The following is a 21,501-nucleotide window of genomic DNA, read 5'->3' on the forward strand; positions in this document are numbered from 1 at the left end:
CAGAGGCAGAGATCGGGGAGATACAGCTGTAAGTAAAGGGACACTGAGAATCGCCGGCCGCCCCCCAAAGCTAGAAAGAGGCAAGGAAGGATTCGGCCCAGGGTCTCAGCAGCAGCTTGGCCCTAGTGACACCTTGATTTGACTCCTATCCGCCAGGACTGTGTGAGAACTAAGAACTTGTAGCATCTTAGTTTGTGCTTGGTTACAGCAGTTCTAGGAAACGAATACATCCTGATTATTGATTTTTCACGCCGCTTATCAGTTCCTGAAATGTTACCTTTACTTGTTACCTGCCCTCTCCTATGAGAGCACCGCAAGGGCAGGGCTTTATAACCCTGTACAGGGACAGCCATCAGTCCTCAGAACTTCTCTCACTGCTCTGGCTGGCACACTGCCCCAGTCTCTCTGTCGCCCCTAAACTTTTCTCTTTTGCAGCTCTAAGAATCAGAGATGATTTTGTATGTCAAACGTACAGACCAAGATCCTAAATGCTCCAAAACATTGATTATTTGCACTTGTGAACCATGAGAGTTTTTACAATTTTTTCATTATAAGGTTTTCTGAACTAATTTTTATCCTTTATCCAAGGAATAAATTGAGTCACAATAGTGATACCGAGTGCTGGTTAGAGACTCATTTTCAGTGTCACTCCCCTTACCTTCTTAGAGATCAGGCTGTTTTGCCCTCACATCGTAATGAACCTCTTTAGTTTCCCCAGAAAGGGAACCTTCGCAGGACCGAAAATAAGCCCACGTTAGACTGAAGATCAAATTAGTATTGATCAAGGGTGTGGCGTGAGATTGACAAAACAGCAGTAACAAATCAATATTTATACTTCATCATTTGCTCCCAACACTGGGTAAAAATATGTAGATAACAAAAGCTGGTAAGGACCTGCGATGTTGTACTCTTTTATGTAAAAATGGCAGCACCGTATCAACAAACACAGTGGCATGTATTCCATACAAATGCTGAAAATCAGGTGCCGTGAGCCACGTCTGGCTCTAAGTGGCATCTTGGGCCTTCTGTTAACCGTTTTCATGCCTCACTTTCATGCCACAGGAGTGGCATGCCCTTCCAACTCCCACTCTTCATGAGAAGAGATAACATTACTTCTAAAAATTTAAAGCATTTTAGAATGAAGCCAGGCAAACTTTGCTGGGTTAGAGCAGATGTACACCCAGTATATGCTTACAGGGAATTCTTTTACTATTAGAAAACCTCTCCTAGAAGTGAGCGGAAAGACTGAAAGGCAGTGGGAGAAGTTGAGTCATGGGCCTGTGTCTGCAGTTTGTGCTTTGGGATGACCCAGGAATGCACCATATTCAGACTTGTTAATCAGGGGCTGGCACTGGAAGGGCACCCCACCTAAGCCACTCTCAGTTCCTGGTCCCAGCCAGCCACATGTTAACTCAAACCCGAGAAAACATTCTTAATAGGCTTAGAAAAACTTCTATACTTTACTGAAGCAGATTTACTTTTCTAATTATGTGTTCAATATTTTATTCACAAATAGTTTATACTATATATTTTACTTTTTGCTTTTAAAAACAAAGCCACAGTGCTATTATCACATCTAAAATTTATCATTTCTTATAAAATATTCAGTCTGTGTTTAACTTTCTGTCTCATAAATCTATACCGTTTGTATAAATTACGTTTGACAAACAGATGCTAATTGATTCAGGCAGCTGTTTGTAATCATGGTCTGGGCACACATTAGCTGGGAGAGATTCAGGAGGCAGAGGCTGAGGCTGCCCCCCGAGCCCCTGCGGCAGGCATCTTGGGTGACCTGTGTAACCAAGCGAATGGGCCACTTGAAATTATTTTGTTTGACCGTCTCTTGCCCTATTCAAAAAGTGATACCAAATACTACATTTCCACCACTTCAGCGATCACATATGAGGACCTGCCAGGAGCAATTTAATATTGTATTTTACACCGCGAACTCAGGCCAACTGCTCTCTAGGCAAAGAGGACCTGTTCCTCCCCGCCCCTCCCCAGGAGAAGCATTGCCTACACTTTATCCAGCAAGGCTCTAGGCTTAAGGAGCCTCACATTCAACTTCAAGTCCCACAACCATTTTGGACTTTGCAAACCAGAATGTGGTCTTTTTCTGGCCAATGCTTCTAGTTTCATGGGAAAGAAAGGAACTGGTCAGGACTGAGTAGTGGATGAAAGATGCGAGCCAGGGTGAGCTGGCCTCAGCGGGAAGTTGCATAACAGCAAAAGCTGCTTTTCTACCAAAACCAGCAAAAATAGTGACTGCAGAGCAGAATTCCAAGGGAGATTTCAGGATACCAGGATGTAACAGATGCAAAATATACTGCACGAATAACACCAATCGAAAAATAATGGAGCCAACCAAACAATTAAATGGCAACAGAAATATAGATAATCGACATAGAAATACAACAATACACACACACACGCACAATAAAGTCTGGCCCTGTGGTTGTGAGTCTACACAACATGGTGGGCCCAGGACAGGCACACATTCAAAAAAGTTCAGCGGCACAAGGGCCCCCATATGGTGTACATAAATCCATGTCCTTCATCTGCTCCCCTCCAATCCGATAAGAAGTGTAACAGCTGTGGGTTTTTGAGTCGTTTGGAGAAGGTCTGATACCCAGAAATATCTGGTCTAAGACTTAGGCACATCTCGCAGGATTCAAGCCCACGCTGGTTTATGAAACGAATCTAGGACTGCAGATGGGGGAAGAGGACTCTTCGAATTTTGCAAAAGGCTCAGTTTATGTGGCACCCGCCCTCACGAGCAGCGGGGTGAACGCCGCGCGGAGGTGGAAACGATCCGCTGCTCCCAGACAGACACGTTGACACTGGGGGCTGGACCAGGGGCTGCCTGGGGTTGTTCCGTTTGCCGGCTGCCGAGAGCTTTCCAGGAGCGCAGGAGCGCTTCTGGTGGGGATCCTAAGGGTCAGAGCAGCTGCCACCGTCCCAGGGGCTCCGAGGGGAGGTGGAGAGAGGGTGGTAAGGAGACCCTCCTGGGGGGGGGGGGCAGGTGCACGGAGTAGGGAGTGGCTCCAGGGCTGGGCCTCGGAAGGTCTAAAGTTAGAAGACCTGGAGGACGACGAAGGCTGGGGGCGCGGGGGGGGGGGGGTCCGGGATCAACTCACCGTCCTCCAGCGCTTCGTGCACCAGCAGAAGACCCAGCAGCAGCCAGACCTTCATCTTCAGGGCAAGGGGTGGGGCAGAGGTGCGGGGGACAGCAGGTCCGAGGCGCGCGGAAAGCGCAGGGCGAGGGCAGGGGCGCCAGGGGAGGCGGCGGGCGAGGGGCGGGCGCCTGGGACGCCGCAGCTGGAGGATTCGGTTTCATGAGGAAGAACAGATTTGGGGGGAAAGTTTGGGGATTTTCCTTTTTTAAAAAAAATTCTCTGTGTAATGTAACCTCTCCTGCCCCCTGGCGGAGCCATGAAGCGCTGCGCTTTTTCCCGGCGCCGAGGGCGAGGGCGAAATGTCAATGATAGCAGCCACTCATCGAGTTCCCCCAACGCTCGGCGTTTCACGAAATTTACCGACTTCAGGCAGGCCCCGCGCAATCCTGCGGGTACTGATGGGGTCACATTTAACCGTAGCTGTCCAAACATCACCAGCGCTCTGCCCACCAGCTCAAGTGCAGCTATAATGCTCTGTCTGTAAAAAGCGCCCCTTAAGTATTTCTCTTCATTCCCAGCAGGTCTCTCACTGGCTCTCACTAACAAGACCACTGCCCTCGGTTGTCCCGGCTCTGCACCGAGCCCTGTACCTGCTGGACACGGCGTCTGTCTTGCAGCTGAGACGTGAGAGCCCTGGGGCTTCAGTGGGGAGGCTGCTCTGCCTTCAGAGGGGCCCACGGCAGGCCAGCTTCTTCCCCGGTGCCTGGAAGAGGTTTTGGAGAAATTTCTCCTTCCTCTTTTATTCAGAAGTCCCATTGCCCTACATACGACTCGATTAAGCGTTCAGGAGGGACTGTGCCAGAAAACAGATCCAAGCTGGAGCGTCAGGGGCCCCTCCGGACTCCGAGAAATTGACACCTTGGCTTTCCCTCTTGTGCTGGGGCTTGGGGTTCTGTCTGCAGCTCCTGTCCCTCACTCCACACGCCCCCACGTCCTACGGGCTTTCCCTGCCGGCTATGAGTCAAGGCCGCCGCACTTTGCCATCATCCCTCCCTCCTCGCCCCGGCTCACGATGTTACCGTCTGTCATCAGCAAGGGGTCACAGCCTCCTGGTTGGTCTCCCTGCCCCTCCTTCTTGCGCCTCAATCCATTCTTTCTCCAGCTATTAGACTGATCTTCAAATGCAACTCTCAAAAAACTCTAACCCAACTAAAAACCCTTCAAAGGCTCTCCAGCAAGGCTCCCGCTACAGAGTTCTCCGGCCCCGGGGCTGGGAGGTGGAGGCATCTACAGCTCCCCGGTCCTGCCCTTCACACCAACAGCACGCTCCCAGCGCCCTCGGCCCAGCGCCCGCGGGGGTCCACTGCTCCTGCTGCCCCCTCTGCCGCCAAGAGTCCCCTTCCTCCTTCCACCACCTGCCTGCCCTCTCACCACCCCCAACCCCTGGCCGAGCTCATCCTACAAGGCTCAGCTCAGACCTCACCTGCTCCGGGCAGGGCTAAGCACTTCCCTAGTACAAATACTTCATGGTAGCAGCTGCAACAAAATGCAGGACTTAGCGGTGAATCTGGTTGTGCTTCTTTCTCCTGCACCCTCCTGAGTTCAAGGGCAAACAATGCGTCTTATTAAATTTTGCATCTACCACCAGTTTCTGGAAAGTAATACTCATTAATTAGGAACTTACCGTGTTCCACACAGAGCATAAAACCCCCAACATGCATTTCTTGTTCCTTGTATCAACAACAAACCTACAAGGGAGGCTGTGTGGTTAGTTTCAGCCCCACTTTATGGATGAGGCGGCCCAAAGGCAGACTGGTAGGAAGTCTTAATCCAGGTTTTGTCTGACACCCATGTCTCTGGGTCGAATCCTCACTCTACTGGTTAAAATGAGCTGTTGAAATCACTAGAAGTGAAAGCTTTCCAACAGGGCCCCCTGACCATAAAGTCACTCCTCAGAAACTCCCAAGACGGGAGGCAAGTCCTTTGTGACTTACCTGATAGGCTTGAAAACAGAGAGCTAAGATGGCAAAACAGCCAGGTGGACGGAATTGCAGCCCATTCCACGGAGAGAGGGAACACACAGTCTGCTCCACCCTTTGAAGGAGTCGGGAGGAGTAGGTGGCTGCCGTAGAAGTAGCCGTGAAAAGAAAACAGCCAAAATTGTAATGAATCCTTAAAAGCTGAACGCAGGCTGGCGTGAACATTTCGAATCCTCGGGAGCCTCAGACACAAGGAGAGCCCAGAATCCTTCAGCAGCTCTTTCCCACAAGCCTCTGCTGCTTGTTTACTAGAGAGAGAGAGAGAGAGAGAGAGAGAGAGAGAGAGGGAGAGAGAGAGAGAGAGAGACCAAAAGGCACCACATATGAAGAGAGTTGACATTAATGAGGGTTGCACTCAGCTACTCCACCTGTGTTTCCTTTTATTTCAAAAAGACCTTTTTTTTCAAAATTAATTAATCCATTAAAAAATAGTTTAAACCACCACAGAACTATATAGGACAGGAAATGATAAAAATAATAAACATACCCTTCCATGTCCCCGACGCTTCTAGCTATAAAGTATTTCATGGTAATGATGCACCATAGTTCAAATGTTGCTCCTGTTTATAGATACTTTGGTTGTTTTAAAAAACTCCTTTACAAAAAAATGCTGCAATAACTGTCCTTATCCAGATAGCTTTATGCCCATGAGTATTTCTATAACACAGATACGTAGATAAAAATGAAATTATTCAGCCAAAGCCATGATATTCAGCAATTTTGATTAATGCTGCCAATTCAACAAAGCTGTTCCTATTTACAACCAATTCTACTTTCTTTGGGAGCCCATGAGCCTACGCATCTCTTCCCACCCACCAGTCCTGGACGTGACTAATCTATTCAATTTTAACAACCTGGGGGGGGGATCTCATTATGCTATTTCAATTCCTATTCCTTTTATTACTATTGAGGATGGGCATCTTATGTTTTTATTAGCCATTTGTATTTGAAAATTGAGTTCTTTTTCTTCTTTCCTTACTATAGTAGAATCTTAATATGTTCTGGATAATAAGCTCTTAGGTGTTATATATACCGCAGACTTTTCTCCTAATCCTTTGCTTGTGTTTTAGTTTTGCTAATGGTGCCTTTCTTTAAGAAATACAACAAATGTTTAGCAATTACATTTTTCAGTAATTTTTTTCATGGCATCTGGGTTGTAGATCCCCTTAGATGGACCTTCTCTGCCACAAATCAGCAAATTACGTGTTCTATATTTTCATCTAAAACTTTTACAATTTTGTTGGTCTGTTTAGTCTTTAAATCCATCTGTCATGTTTTGGTTTTGGTTCACAAATTACAAATCTAATTTTATGTTTATGTTTCCAACCGGATGATGAGTGGCACATTATCATTTGTTAAATGATTGGTTCTTTTCCCATCTTTCTGAATTGACTTTTAGTGTGTATTAAATTATACACAAACATGGGTCTGTTTCAGTTTTGTCTATTTTATTCTATTGATCTTTTTATCTATACCTATAGAAACACCACACTGCATTAACTGGTACTGATTTATAGTATGTTTTATTATTTGTTTGGACAAGGGATGCCCCCATCATTGATCTTATGTTAATTATGCTTGTACATTTTCTCTTCCAGATGAAGTTTGAAATCACTTTGTTAACCTTCATAAAAACTTTGTGTTTTGATTATGATTGCATCGAATTTATATTTGGGGGAAGAATGGTCATATTCACAATATTAAGTCTTCCTATCCCAGAATGTGTCATAAAGTTATATATATTTCCATTTGTTCAAATCTATTTTTATGTCCCCATTATATTCTATAATTGGTGAATGCTGGTATTAGGACAACAATTTTGAAATTCTGTAATCCCAAGCCTGCATTCTTAAGTGTATTTTGTGTCAAATACACTTTAGCTAAATTTGGGCTACCTATGTGTGTGTGTGTATGTGTATAGACATGTGTGTGTAGTTACTAGTTAAGTTATAGTTAAGCACTTATATAGTTATAAACACAGTTATATTTTTTCCATGTAAGTCTTATTTGTTAATTGTTAAACTTAGTTCTTATTTTTACTTGCTTATGTATTTGTTTTACTATTATGAATGAAATTTTCCCCCATTATATTTTCAAATTGGTTAACTGGTATATAGAAAATAATTTTGGAATTGTATTTTCCCAAACTTCTGTCACATATACTTTAGCTAAATTTACATGTCTAAACTTATCCTAGGTCTGTGTTATGGTCTGAGTTGTGTCCCCCCACGTCCCCCCAAATTTAAATGTTGAAGTCCCTCACGGACATAGAGAACAGACTTGTGGTTGCCAAGGGGGAGGGAGGTGGGGGAGGGATGGAGTGAGAGTTTGGGATTAGCAGGTGCAAATTATTACATATAGGATGGATAAACAATAGGTCCTACTGTATAACACGGGGAGCTATATTCAATATCCTGGGATAAACCATAATAGAAAAGAATATAAAAAAGGATGTACATATATATATATATAAGTGAATCACTTTGCTGTACAGCAGAAATTAACACAACATTGTAAATCAAATATACTGCAATAAAAAAAATCGATGTTGAAGTCCGAACCTCTAGTACTTTAAAATGTGGTAAATTAAAGAGGTAATTAAATAAGAGTAATTAAAGAGGTAATTAAATAAAATGAGGTCATTAGGGAGGATCCTAAACCAGTATCACTGGTATTCTTATTTTTAAGAAGAGGAAACTTGGATATAGACACACACACAGAGGGAAGATCGTGTGAAGATTCTGGGAGGAGACAGCCATCTACAGGCCAAGGATCTGGGCCTCAGGAGACGCCAACCCTGCTGACATCTTAATCTCTGACTTCTAGCTTCCAGAACTGTGAGTAAATACATTTCTGTTGTTTAAGCCGCACAGTCTGTGGTACTTCGTTATGGCAGCCCTAGGAACTAATGCAGTCTGTTGGGATGGGAGCGAGGGTTACAAGAGATATAGGGGCTTTCCAGGATTGTCACAAGGCTTACTATCCTTGAATGAGACAATCACAAGATGCCTCCAAATTTGAAAAATGAAACTGCCAAAGTTGTATTTTTTATAGGTTGTATTTCACTAAAAAATCCATCTGCTTTGTCTCTAGGGTGAGAAGGAATTTTATTATTAGATTCTCTGTTTGCGTTCATCTTCTCCATTCTTTCTCCAACAATTGCTGTAACATTGGCCAATTAAAATAAGCATTGCCTTACAGCTGTAAGTCAAATACTACTTGAAGCCTGGTTTCCTAAAGCATGATCACTTTTTGTATGCTTGTGTTTGGTCACCGTAATGGACCCTCTTATTCAGTCTAAATAGTTTTCAGTTGACCTCTTGGGTTTTTAGATAAACGATCATATAACCTGCAACAGCCAGTTTTTCTTTCTTTCTTAACGGATGCCTGTCTGCTCCGTCCAGCACACTCTTACACTGGCCTCTAGTGTTTGCAGTCCACTGACCCCCCAACCTCATGAAGCGTGGGGTGGCTCAGTGATGGAACAAAGCAGGGGGTCCAAGCCTCCCGTGAATCATCAGCAACTTCCTGATGCTGGAAAAGAGGAGCTGACGACACAGAACCAGCCTCTTAAAAACAGCCTTTAAGTGTTGAATCATTATGTTGTATACCTGAAACGAACATAATAGTATGTGTCAAAAAATAAATAATTGAAAATGAAAATAAAACTGCGTCCAGGGAACCACTGTCGTACTTGGGAGGGCACAGCTTTATCCTAGCGACAGTGCGTCATCACCTCTCTCCAAAGAGCAAGGGCAGCAGCCCCTGGCATTGGCTTAACAAATGGAGACTTGGAGAGAAAAGGGGAAAATAGCAGAAGGAGAAGCAAAAATCAGGAAATGGGAGAGCGAGATCTCCCGGTGTGATGCAGGGGTGGGGAGCAGGCTGCGCTTATAGACTTACGTCTGTAGAAACACATTTCTTTTTGTGTGTGTGTGTGTGTGTGTGTGTGTGTGTGTGGTACGCGGGCCTCTCACTGTTGTGGCCTCTCCCATTGCAGAGCACAGGCTCCGGACGTGCAGGCTCAGCGGCCATGGCTCACGGGCCCAGCCGCTCCGCGGCATGTGGGATCTTCCCGGACCGGGGCCCGAACCCGTGTCCCCTGCATCGGCAGGCGGACTCCCAACCACCGCGCCAACAGGGAAGCCCTAAGGTGATTTTTTAAATTAGCGTTTAAGGTTTGAGCAGGCGCTAACTTTAGTGGTTTAAATATAGCTCTGAGAATCTCATTCTAGTATAAATGCTAGACATTTTCGATGCTCTCAGATCCACTCATCAAGAGACACCATGGAGTAAGGTAAGGATCCCAGAACCCTGGTCTACTTAAAATGGGCCAAGAGAAATTACTCTCCTAGCTCCAGGATATGGCATGCTGTAAAGACGTTCCACCTGTTGGCTAGTTACGAGAACCTCCAAATGGCTAGGGGAAGACAGACAACTATCAGCTAAAATGTAAATGACTCGAAAACCTCCCTCCTCTCCTTTCTTTACTCAGTGGTGTCCTCCTTCCTGCTTCAACAGTCCTGTGCCTATTTGCTTTCTCCTGCTTACTTGCTCTAAATGCTCACTTTTTGAAAAGCATCTGCTGTCAGTCATTCACAAGTTGGGCCAATTTTAGTCAATGTTCCAAGAATGTTGACATTTTAAGTCTGATTTCTTCCAGGGCAGTGAAGCTCTTGGTTTTTGCTTGAAGAAATATCAGGCATTAGTGAGTGGATGGGGGAAGATCCTGGAGACCTGGAGACTCAGCCTCTGGGGAACCCCAGAAATCTGAATCCTGAGGATGCTGTGGTCCTTGTAGGTTAGGGAATGCAGAGCCCAGAAATGAGCTTGCTCTCCATCATGGAGATTTGGCCCTACCCTGAGCTGTATGGTTCTCCTGGGTAGGGAAGTCTCTGTCTTGTGTTTCTATCTTCATGTTGACTGCTCCAGTCTTAGTAGAGAGTAACAGGGATTCTTTACCAGAGACTATGACTTTTGGAATCTCTGATACCTAAAAATATCAAAGAGTTGGCTGTGAATCTGTTACTAAGAAAGGTTCAGGTAAGTAAATCAGTATTGAGCTGAGTTTCTTTCCAGACTGTTTCACCCATACTTTGACCTACTTTAAAAGACAAGTTGAGATAATGTGATAATGGTTATTTTATGTCCTTTGAGAATTTTTTGGAGATATTTTCTGGGATGAATGAATCACTCTTTCCACACAGACAGATGGGGACTTACCAGCACAGTCAGCAATCTACTGGCTTCCTAAACTGGAAGTCTATCAGTGGCCTTCTTTAAAGAACACTAAGGAGATGGTGGTCCTATCTCCAGAAGTTCCTGGCTGGACCCACAGCCCGACAACTGGGGTCTTGTCATCCCAAGACCCCACTCAACAGAGGCAGCTATAGTTGCTCACACTTTGCAGCCTGATCCCATGGTGCCAGCACAGAGGCGGGGCCTCAAAACCTAGTTAACAATACTAATCAGCCAACAAGTAGCTAAATTAGGTTTTAGGCTTCTATTTGGGAACTACTTTGCCGTGTTAGCTTGGTTTTCAATGCAGGCTAAATTGATACTAAAGCTTATTCAATTCACCATGGTGTTCCCTCCAATTTATAAAAGCCAATAGCAATTAAGTGTGTACACAATGACATTTCAAAATTAAACAAGCTAATTTAGGAGATGTGCAATTTTAAGTAACTTAGAGCCACGTTAGAAAACTCTTTGACTCCTCCCTCCCCATCAAAGGGTAAAGAGGGCTGAAGTTGGTAAATATTTATTCACTATACCGTACAAAATTTCTGTTAGTTATACGTAACTGATCGCCAATTACTAAAAGCTATGATTTGGTCGGAAGAATATCAATGGGCTTCTTTTTTTTTTTTTTTTTTTTTTTGCGGTACGCGGGCCTCTCACTGTTGCGGCCTCTCCCGTTGTGGAGCACAGGCTCCGGACGCGCAGGCTCAGCGGCCATGGCTCACGGGCCCAGCCGCTCTGCGGCATGTGGGCTCCTCCCGGACCGGGGCACGAACCCGTGTCCCCTGCATCGGCAGGCGGACTCTCAACCACTGAGCCACCAGGGAAGCCCCTCAAGGGGCTTCTTGCAGACAAAAGCAATGTCAAAGAGATTGGTCCATTAAATAAATGGCAGTTGAAGTGGTAGGATCTCAGGTGTGTGGTCCTGGGGTGGCATGCTTCAGGCGCAACTGATATTATTTGGAATGTGCCATGAGGATTGAGTATATGTGGAGACATCTCTTTTATTTTATAGGACGGTATTCATACGGTAGGCTGCCAGGTGAATATCCTCAACAGTAGATTTGTTTCCATTTAGATTGTACTATTGATATATTTCTCAGCTGTAAAGCTTCCTAAATAAAAAGGCAGTTTAAATTAGGTAAGTGTGAAATGTATGCTTTTGGTAGGTGCGATACATATGCATACCACACTATTATAAGTCGTATTAAAATTTATTTTAAAAATACATGGTCATGTTAGAAAGCATATTTTACAGTGGTAAAGCAGCAGCAGTTTGTATTCATTACAAATTCTAAAAAATCATCCAACTTTATAAGTAATAAGGAACACTGATTATCATTAAAGACATTTAAATTTAAAGTTACCTACTACACAAAAAAATCTCTATATTCGCCCAAGACCAATGTATCTGTTGGTTTTTACAGACATAGAATTTCTGCAGGGCTTTAGGCCCTATCAACAGCTTCTATTAAGTACAATGATAACAAAATAAAGCAATGAAACAATTGGGCACCAAAGATGAAGAGCCTGTTAACCAGGCACGGGCCAGAGAAACCTGTCCTGTTGGCAACACAAGGTTCTTGACCAACTGAGCCGAGGCCCACGCACTTTCCTGCCCAAGGCTCTTAGTGCTGGTGCAGAAACTGCAGTGGTGCCAGTTCCAGGAAGCAGCCATCCTTTCCATGAGTCATAGAGGTTCCTTGGTCCTTATCATTTACCTTGTACTCATGGGCTATTTGGGGCTGAAATTAAGGACCCCCAACTACCTTAGTTTCATGTGAAGTCTTTCACTTCCTATCCTACCCTGTCATCACAAGCCCCCACCAACGGGGTAGCTATAGACGCTCATACTTTGCAGTCTGCCTGACCCAGGGTCTTGGTTATGAACCCCGTGGAGCTGCTGTCAGTGGTCAGTGAAGGCTCTTTAAGGCCAGAGATTATGGCAGTGGCTTCAGCCGTGATGAATAAAAGCGAAGATAGTGCTCCCAGCAAACAGGGTTGCCATTGGGTTGAGCCATAACAAAATGCATTTGAAATGAACATGACTAAACTGTGTACATACGAACAATAATGAATGTTATGAAAACCAACCACTAAACCAACAACAATAACAGATCAGGCCTCTCAAAATTCAGAAACCAGAAAGCCATTAAAAAATGTTTAAATATGATATACAAGGAGATAAAAAAAAAAACTCAGCTAAACAACAAAGTCAAGCAACCTCATTTTCACATCTACGTGTCTGAAAAATGACCTGTGATGGCATTAGTTCCTACATGAACTTTGGTACTTCTTCCCTTGATATTTTAGGACAAGTTAGAAAACGTAGGTAGAAAATATACAGAGAAGGCACTATTTTGGCACTAGTCAAAAACCAAAAACAAACCAAAAAACCCAGTTAATCACAACCCCCCAAGAAATTCACACTAATCATGTGAATATTAATATTCCATGATGCACACTCTAAACCCAATCCTTTAAAATTCTGTGGACATTGTGTTTTTAGTTTGAATTGTACTGTCGCTTGAAGCACATCAGGAGAAGCCCAGACAGAGAGCATCAGAAGCAACATCACAGGTAAGTCAGAGTTGGAATCTTGGCACAATTTTATCATGTGGTTTATAATCTCAGAATGTGCTGATCTAAGAGGAAAAAAAGCTAAGACTAACCTGCTCCCTCTGGCACTACCAGCATTGGCGGGCGATTACTTTTCCTTATTCTCCCTGCATTCAAATATGTTTCGAAAATAGTTTGGTAAATACAAATTCTAATTCAAAAGATTTTAACGTCTACCTGTAAATACCCAGGACTTAGAAGATATTTTGGCTAATATTTAAAATAAAAGAAGTTTAAAAATCTTTTATTCAGAAAAATTTGAAGAAGACAGGCCCTTGTCTTTTAAAGGAAGGTAGTTCTGAAACATATTTTCTACCAAGTGTGGTTGATGACAGTAAAGTTTTATAGATATCATCATTAGTTTTTCATTAATGTATATAATACCTCAAATGATGTTTTGGTCTTTTCTTGATAGTCATCTCTGGGGAAAATGTGATTAAGCAGTATACATCAGAAGTTCTAAATTTTTTCATAAATACTTTTTAAACTTGGATTTGCATAGCTACCTAGTTAAATATAGGGTAGGCATGGCCTTTGTATGTTATTCACAAATCATCTTTCTTTTTTAAGAGTATAAAATAAAGGTGCTATTATTAAAGTCTTTCACTGAGAATGTTCAGAGAGCATATTTCCTAGGGCAAAAAAGAAAGGTAATTCAAGCTGTTTTTACTCAGTCACAATTAAGAGAACGTATATGTATTTTTTAATTTCTGAAAAGGACTTTATATAAGTGTGACTGATTACTAGTAAAACCTGTACAGAACATTTTGGCAATCCTAGGAAAGTAAAAACAAAATTTTGTTCAAAAGGTTATAAATTCAAATGCAGGGACAGAGAGGTGATAAAAGACCTGGTAGTACTGGCTTTTCCTAATAAGCACAAACCAAGACAGAAATGTCAGAAAAGGTGCAGCAGAAGCAATAAACAGAAATCCCCCAATGCCCCCGCCCCCAACTCCATTTCAGATTATAACGCTCCCGGTATAATGTACCAGACTTCAGTGATTTCATATTAGAAACATTATAAATATATCTTTCTTAAAGAATCTATCTATAGAAAATATTACACATATAAAATCGCTATATATTTCAAAATAGTTTAAAACCTAAAAATTTTGCATAAGCATACCTATCAATATAAAACATTATTTTTCCTCCATCAGTTGGGTTTTTAAAATCTAGACAACAGTATTATTTCCAAACCCCATCCTAAACCCAGCTGACTTCTACACTGACATCTGAAATATACACACACATATATATACGTGTATCTGTACACACTCACACATACATACGAACATACATTTGAGTTTTCACAGAAAAAAAGCATAGTCACTGACAAAGCATCTTTTCATAGATATTTGTATTTGTAAAGTGTTTCAAGGTAGAAAAATAATTTTTAACTAAATTCTGCTCCTAATTGAACACAGTGGGCATAATAGTTTTAGCTGCCTGTCATGTTCTAAACAAATTTCTTAATATTGTTACAGTAAAAGTTTTAATATTCACATATGAAATTCTTCATGTTCCCTGTGTGAAGGGCCTGTTCTAGGATGATTTCAGAAAAAAAGGCTTCTCAGTATACGGCAAATAACAGCAAGGACTTATGATTAGGTCCACAGTGCTTACAGAAATACTTTACCCCTTGCATAGCCAACTCTTCCTCTCCAGTAAAACATGCAGCTTCAAAGAATTCTGGGCTTCAGATTTTACCGTGTGCACCCTGGAGATTGTGGAATGTTAGTACTGAGTCCTATGTCAGAGATGCTACAACACTAGCAGCCAGAAACCCAGGCCTTCTACCTGTTTATTGGATATTTAATCACAATAAACTCCTCAACAATCATAACTTGCTTTTTAATGAAAAAAATAAAGTGACATCTCTTGGAAAAGCTGTCAGAAAATAAATGTGTTCCTTGCCTTTGGAGTAAGCTGGTCACCTGGGCTTGATAATGTTCTTCCTGGAAATAGAACCCATACATATGTAAGTGTTTAGACTCAGTCTCATCTAGTGAACCATATAATTATTTGTAAGAAAAATAATTAATGAGAAGCAAAACACACTGCAGATAAGTAGTCCACTATTAGAGAACCCTATTAAGTAAAATACAGTAATTATAGAATCTTACATTTAAAAACAAACTATTTACTCATACAAAGGTTATTGTGTTTCTATGGCTTTAATTCAATTTGGTTAATTTTTCAGCTTGACGTTTTAAACGATCATGTATTTTACCAAAATATTCTATTCCCCGACCACTGATGGGTTTTTGTAGCATACTAGAGCTTGTATCAATAGGTTTAGTGTGGTCATTTAAAAATAAATGAAATAAAAAGTGCTAAACAATTTATGGGATGGGGGAAGAAAAACATCCCTGTTTCCAAAAGAAACATCAGAGGCAAATTAGATCTGAACCCCTAAAATTGGGTCAAATGCCCTTTAATAACCGAATAGGCACTTTAAAATCAGAATAGGGGAATTTTCGTTCCTTGTATCCCTTCATTTTTTCCTTCTTTTTTGCATATAGTAGAAAGAGAATTTGCTACTGAGTTAGAAAAAAAAGTTGAACTGTGATTGTTTATTAAGTAATGGAAAAAAGTATGAATCATTCCACCAATTGTGTGATCTGGGAGATTCTACTGGCTTATTTTAACTGACTTTTAAAACAGGGGTGCTTGGGGTCTACTTGTCCAAGCACAAGTCTACTCTGATCTTCAAACATCTCCTCATCTTTGCCACTTACATGAGCTTCCTGCCCATGGGGACCGCGCTCACTCTCTAGCACAAAGGGTCCCAAGTAGATCACACTACCTCTCCCAAGCCTCTGACTGGACTGGGACAGGGCAGGGGGGAATATATCATTCACAGAAGGTGAAGGCCTCACATTTGAGGACCACTGTTCTCAAAGAAGACAGCAGTTCAAAGGGGTGCCTGACATCTGATGACACAGAGGGCCACTCCTGCCCTGCGCAGCCCGGCAGACACGAACACTCCTATTGGCGAAGGTTTTAGCAAACTGTCACACCTCACGGAAGAAAAATCTGTACTAAAGCCACTGCTGGCATTTGTAAGTTGTAGAAAAGGCTCATTTCCTATCCCCTCCTCTTACTCCAGACCAATGACAGACACTGTGATGGGTAAATGCATTTTTAGCATGTTCTAACTTGACATTAATAAAGCCTAATAAGGAAAAGCAACAGCTATTTCCCCAACCACACCCAGCACATACAAAATATTTTTCTATTCCGTGATTATCTCCATTTCAGTATGTGCAGTATATGCTACCGATTAATGACAACACTGGAAAAATGCAATACAATAATAGTAAAACACCAACAACTTTTAACATTGATATTCCCCAACATATACAAACATACACACACACACTCCCACAATCCCACTATTTGGGGGACATTCATCACCGAGGAGCGAGCTCAGGGTGTTTTCCCTGGATGCATAATTCACCATCTGAGGAGGTGCTGTCCAGGCGAGTAAGTATAAATTAGGGTGAACTGTGTCTGCAGCAAACCGATGACAACCTAGCATGACGATGACGTCCGTCATGGTTCACTCCATGTAGGATATGTACGTGAAGACTGTGGACCAGCTCTGCTCGTGCAGGTACTAGCATTCACTTGTCTTTTCATGGAATATGAAAGGTAAACTCAGGTTTCTTTGGTGATGGTCATTTGCTTGAATGGCAGATTTTTCTTCTGTCGCTGCATTAATGTTGTCTGAATAAATATCTTCATCATCATCGTCATCCCTCGAATTACCCTCCAGGCTGTGTCTAATGCCATAAGCGAAGTAAATCAGGAAGCCTTTTAGAGAAAAAAAATCAGTGTCTTAGGTGTGTCAGAAAATGGCTGTTTGTATATGGAAAATTTAATACAGAACTTAATAGTGCCTTTTGCCTTCTCTTTCTGTGCTGTTTTAGAAGGACGGAATGCAAGTACAGGATATCCCATAAAAGGTCCCTGACAAACATCTTCCCAATAGAATGTGCTTCTTCCTTTTTAACCTGCAATCTTTATATGCATGTTTTTTCAATAAAGATTTTTCATTTGTTTATGTAGAAAAAAAATTTTTTTACTTTCTCAACACTCAACACTACACTAAACAAAAGGATCTGTGGGGAAAAATCTCATATACATCCCCCAAAACAAGTGGCGGGTTAACAAAGACACAGTCAGATATTTTGGAAAGCATGCCCTGTGTGAACAGGGGACACGGGTGTGCCTTACACACGTTACTGTCACCAGGAGAGGATGAAAAACTGTGTACTAGGCCAACTGTTTATTATCAGCCACGCTGACTGGGGATCAGAGGGAAATGTTTGAAGTATTCTCGCAAGATATGTAGGCATTTTGCTGTATTGTAGCTATATTTTAAAAAATTGGTTGAGCGTTTTGGGTTGATGTGAAATGCATTATAATTTTCCCATGTAAAATCATGGGAAGCAGGCTACCAATGAGTATTTTGGTAGGTCCAGTTATTAGGAGTGATTCTATTTCCTCTCGTGTCCTTCGAGGTTTGAAGATCCAACCTTCCTTGTCCTCAAATAAAGGTACTGTTATCACCATTTTACAAAGAAACTGAGGCACAGAAGCAGGGGTATAACATGGCCTAGGTGACACAGCTAATACATGGCAGGGGTGGATTGAAACGTGGAGAGTCTGGCTCTGTAGTTCATGCTCTTCACCAAGGTCAAGTACATGATTAAACCTCAGTGAGCTACGACTTGAAGAAAGAAGCAGTGGCTTTTGGAAAGGCAGGAAGGGTAGAGAAGCTGTCCACCAGATTACAAAGAGATTCTTCTGGGCTCAGAGTAGGGGAGAGAGTTCTATGGACCTGTTCCCCGGGGGGTTGGGCTCAGCTTCCTGGCAGCACCTGGGGAGGTGGCGAGATCACAAAGGAATGGCTTTGTGGTACATTATGGAGGGCAGAGCCGACAGGCAAGTGATTCCCGTCAGGATCCTGGCCCTGATGCAACAGAGCCACCTATCAGAAGTGGCCACAGTGACAGAGAGAATACTCCAGAGTAACCTGCGTGGAGGGATAGCCTTTGATGCACCCCAATTCCTTGACACAGTGTCAGATCCCCCAAATATGGGCAAAACTCTAGTGTGGGGATGGGTGGGGATGGGCAAAACTGACCAGGTTAAATCTCCTATCAACTCAAGTGGGTTGGTGGCTTGAGACTGAAAGTAAGTTAATTTACAGCCACAAAAGAGATTCATTCGTTCATAATAAGAGATTCATTCTTATTAAGCCAATGGGAGGACTGTCAAAAAGCATCAACTCTCAAACTCCTCAGGCCACCAAAACCAATGCAGACTTAGCTCTCATTTCTCACTGCTGCACCTTTCAGCCACTTCAGTTCATATTTTTAAAGACAGTTGGTGCTCAGTGCTTCAGTTACAACAAAGTTAAACTCTTCATTTCTAAGTCAATCTTCACATAGGAAACTGAAGAAGTCATGATGGAGAACAGTGCAGAATAGATATAAATAAGCTCACTCATGTTATTTAATGCCAAATTCCACCCCAAGGCATTCTGGTATCAGAAAAGAAATTTCTTGATATAAGCACATTCAAAATGTTGCCAGAAATCCACTGGTACTCTGGAAGGAACTGGCTTTGGAATCAGACTCTAGGGCTGCCATTTGCAATTTAGATCCCTTGACTTTTAGGGGCTTCATTTTTCTCACTCAAGAAGTTAGAAAAAATAGGACCTGTGGAGTTTTACAGGGCTACTGGGAGAACTGAATTTTCCAAAAGTATCTGGAAAAGTAAGCACTCAGATGTTCTAAAAATTGGGAAAGGAAGAAACTGAAAAAAAGTCTTTATTTCTAGGAAGGGGGAGTGGATGCATTTCTCTAATCACAGTGCATGACATTGGAAAAAGAGAGCCCACGTTCAGAAAGCAAAAACATTAAAAGACCTACCAAGCGCCATCCAAATGCTAAATCTGATCCAGGTGTCTGCACTCAACTGGACCATCAAGTAAATGTTCACCAGGATGCTGAAGGCTGGCAAAAATGGTAAGAATGGAACCTAAGGGGGGAAATATCTTCTTAAATATACTCAAATTTTGAAAGCACATTCCCCAAATTATTTCGACGTGGTGGCAACTAATTTGACATACATACTTTCACACTGTGTCAGTAAGTTTATATTCTCACAAAAAGGACAACCTGAATAAAGGCCACTCATCTTGAGAATACTAAAAGGAACACCATATTTCACATTGTTTACTGCAGCCCAAAGCAACAGAGGATTTATCCAGCCCGCTAACACCTGCATCATCACCAAGATGCGATTGGTTTCAAGGTTTCGTTTACTTTAGGGTGTACCGGTTTAGTCCAGATATCAACAGGGCATGCCTCTGGAACTGGCTACTCATGGTATCTCAGGGGGATCCTACTCTTAGTTCAAATGGGACAAGATAATTTCACTTGCAGTGGAAGGGCTTTTGGTGGAAATAATCTTCCTGGGAGGGTACTGAATTTCCAAAATAAAATATTCTAGTTATTCTTCTGACACTTCAGAATATCGGACAAGAAATTTGTTTACTATTATATAGAATAATGTGATAGGGGCACATTCAAGTTTTTGAAAAGAATACTTTAGACAAAAAGGAGCATCTCAAAGAATTGTGACACTCTTGTTCATTGGTTAACGTCATCGGAAGTGCTTTTTTTTTTAAAGAAACAATTCACAAAAACTAACGTACAAGAGAAAATGTGCATAATATTTAGGATCTCCAATCCTCATGACACGTACCATAAAGGCTACTTTTTGCTGATTCTGAGGCTGCCTCCAAATGATGAGCACAATGGCAACGCAGAGAACAAGCAACAGCACAAGAAGAGCGAGGCTCCACGCTTCCAACCTGGCAATCGTGTGGACTCCGTGCGTGGTCAAAATACTCAGGCCCAAAATGAGAAATGCTGCAGAGGTGACAGGTTCGGGAAACAAAATCAGCACACGCCCTTCACTCAGACCCCTATGTTCAAAGAGTCTATTTTGATAAGACATCAAGTTCTTTCTAGATCTGCTCTGCCAAATACTAAAATTCTTCATTTTTATTCTGGGAAGAAATGGCTAATTTCCCTGATTTAAGAAACACAGCTCGCTGACTCATGACTGTCTCCCCTTAGAAGCCAGCCTCCCCTCTGGGCACTACCATCTTGCCTTTCGGCTCATGGGCTACAGTCTCAGATGAGATCACGTGGATTGATGGGATGTTGTCCGGGGTGGCTACTTCCCTTTTTTCAAATGGGAAAAGCAGGTCTGTTCATGTTCAGCTGTTGTAAACACTGACTGTTTATGTAAACAAATAATATATGATCTGCACCTTTTCTCCCTATTTCAGAGAGCGACATCACCGCCCACCCACCCTTCTCTGACCATCAAGTCTGCATTAGGGGTCCCTCCTACGTGCTCTCAGAGAAACCTGTACTGCTCTTAGCTTGCCGCCAACAGTCCTGTTCTGCAAAACCCAGTGAGAGCAAGGACCATCCCTCTTGATATCCCAAGTACCCAGCAGAGTTCTGGCCACACTAATGATGCTCAATAAGTGTTTCTGAAAACATGCATGATTACGTAACTGTGGGTGAGCAAACAGGATCTGCTACATTGCCTCGCAGTCTCCTTGGGTCTCCGTTCAGTTATTGCCAGGTGTACTTTGCTTCACACAGGAAGCACCCTCGCAGCTGACAAAATGGACCAATTTTGTACTTCTGCCACTCTCACCTTAGGGAATTTCTTCTTCAATTACCAAGATATAAGCAATTTATCCTGCTAATATAGAGATGAGCTCAATGACCAGTGACCAGTTAGGTTCAAATTTCAGGACTGAGGGTAGTGCTAACATATTCTTTCATCCTCTTTCACATCATACCTGCTCTACCTACATATACCTGCTGGGTCTTTATAATGTACACAGTTGAAGGGGACTTACCAAGGAATCCTACCAGAAAGCTCACGAGAGAAGCCGACTGTTTTGTGGGCAGAAGCGAGGGGCTGAAGAGGGTTCGCAGGCTGAAGCCCTGTCCTGGCGGCACAGTGACCTGGGACTCGCTTTTGGAGGCAGTGTTGGCACACGATCCCAGAGCTTCTTTCTCAGGACAATATTTGGGTTGCTCGTAAGATAAGCCAGGCTGGTACCTATTCCCAAATAAAGGCATGTGTCTTTATTCTCAACGGACACTTGGTCCAAATGAAACGAGCATCTGAAACTCTAAGAGAGACATTTCCATTCACAGCTGGTGCAGTAAATCCACACGTCTTGTGGCTGCAGCCCCAGAATGTACTGAAGCAAGCCGCACACCTGCTCAGCAGAATATCTGCAGCAACTCTGAATTTCCTCTGATAGCCACTTGATTAGAAAGTTATGTACATTAGATGCCGAAGAGAGTTACATTTTTATTTTATTTTATTTTTTTAAACATCTTTATTGGGGTATAATTGCTTTACAATGGT

At 42.6% G+C, this 21,501-nt stretch overlaps 2 protein-coding genes across 7 annotated transcripts in view; both read right to left on the bottom strand.

Moving 5' to 3' along the window:
• The window catches only part of PDGFRL (platelet derived growth factor receptor like), a 47,218-nt gene extending 43,943 nt beyond the window's left edge, over window positions 1–3,275 (bottom strand). For both annotated transcript variants that reach the window (XM_082680548.1, XM_082680549.1), the window contains exon 1: window positions 3,138–3,275. In XM_082680548.1, the coding sequence (XP_082536674.1) occupies window positions 3,138–3,192 (55 nt within the window). In that variant the 5' untranslated portion in view covers window positions 3,193–3,275. The remainder of the gene's footprint in view (window positions 1–3,137) is intronic.
• Window positions 3,276–11,603: 8,328 nt separating this feature from the next.
• The window catches only part of SLC7A2 (solute carrier family 7 member 2), a 73,834-nt gene continuing 63,936 nt past the window's right edge, over window positions 11,604–21,501 (bottom strand). For 4 of the 5 annotated variants that reach the window (XM_082680436.1, XM_082680433.1, XM_082680435.1 and 1 more), the window contains exons 9-12: window positions 20,981–21,186; window positions 19,801–19,967; window positions 18,963–19,071; window positions 11,604–16,836 (exon numbers count right to left, since the gene is read on the bottom strand). In XM_082680436.1, the coding sequence (XP_082536562.1) occupies window positions 16,640–16,836; window positions 18,963–19,071; window positions 19,801–19,967; window positions 20,981–21,186 (679 nt within the window). In that variant the 3' untranslated portion in view covers window positions 11,604–16,639. The remainder of the gene's footprint in view (window positions 16,837–18,962; window positions 19,072–19,800; window positions 19,968–20,980; window positions 21,187–21,501) is intronic. The other variant, XM_082680437.1, reaches the window with a different exon arrangement.

This window comes from Grampus griseus, assembly GCF_964374135.1.
Source record: "Grampus griseus genome assembly, chromosome: 21".
NCBI classification, from domain to species: Eukaryota; Metazoa; Chordata; class Mammalia; order Artiodactyla; family Delphinidae; genus Grampus; species Grampus griseus.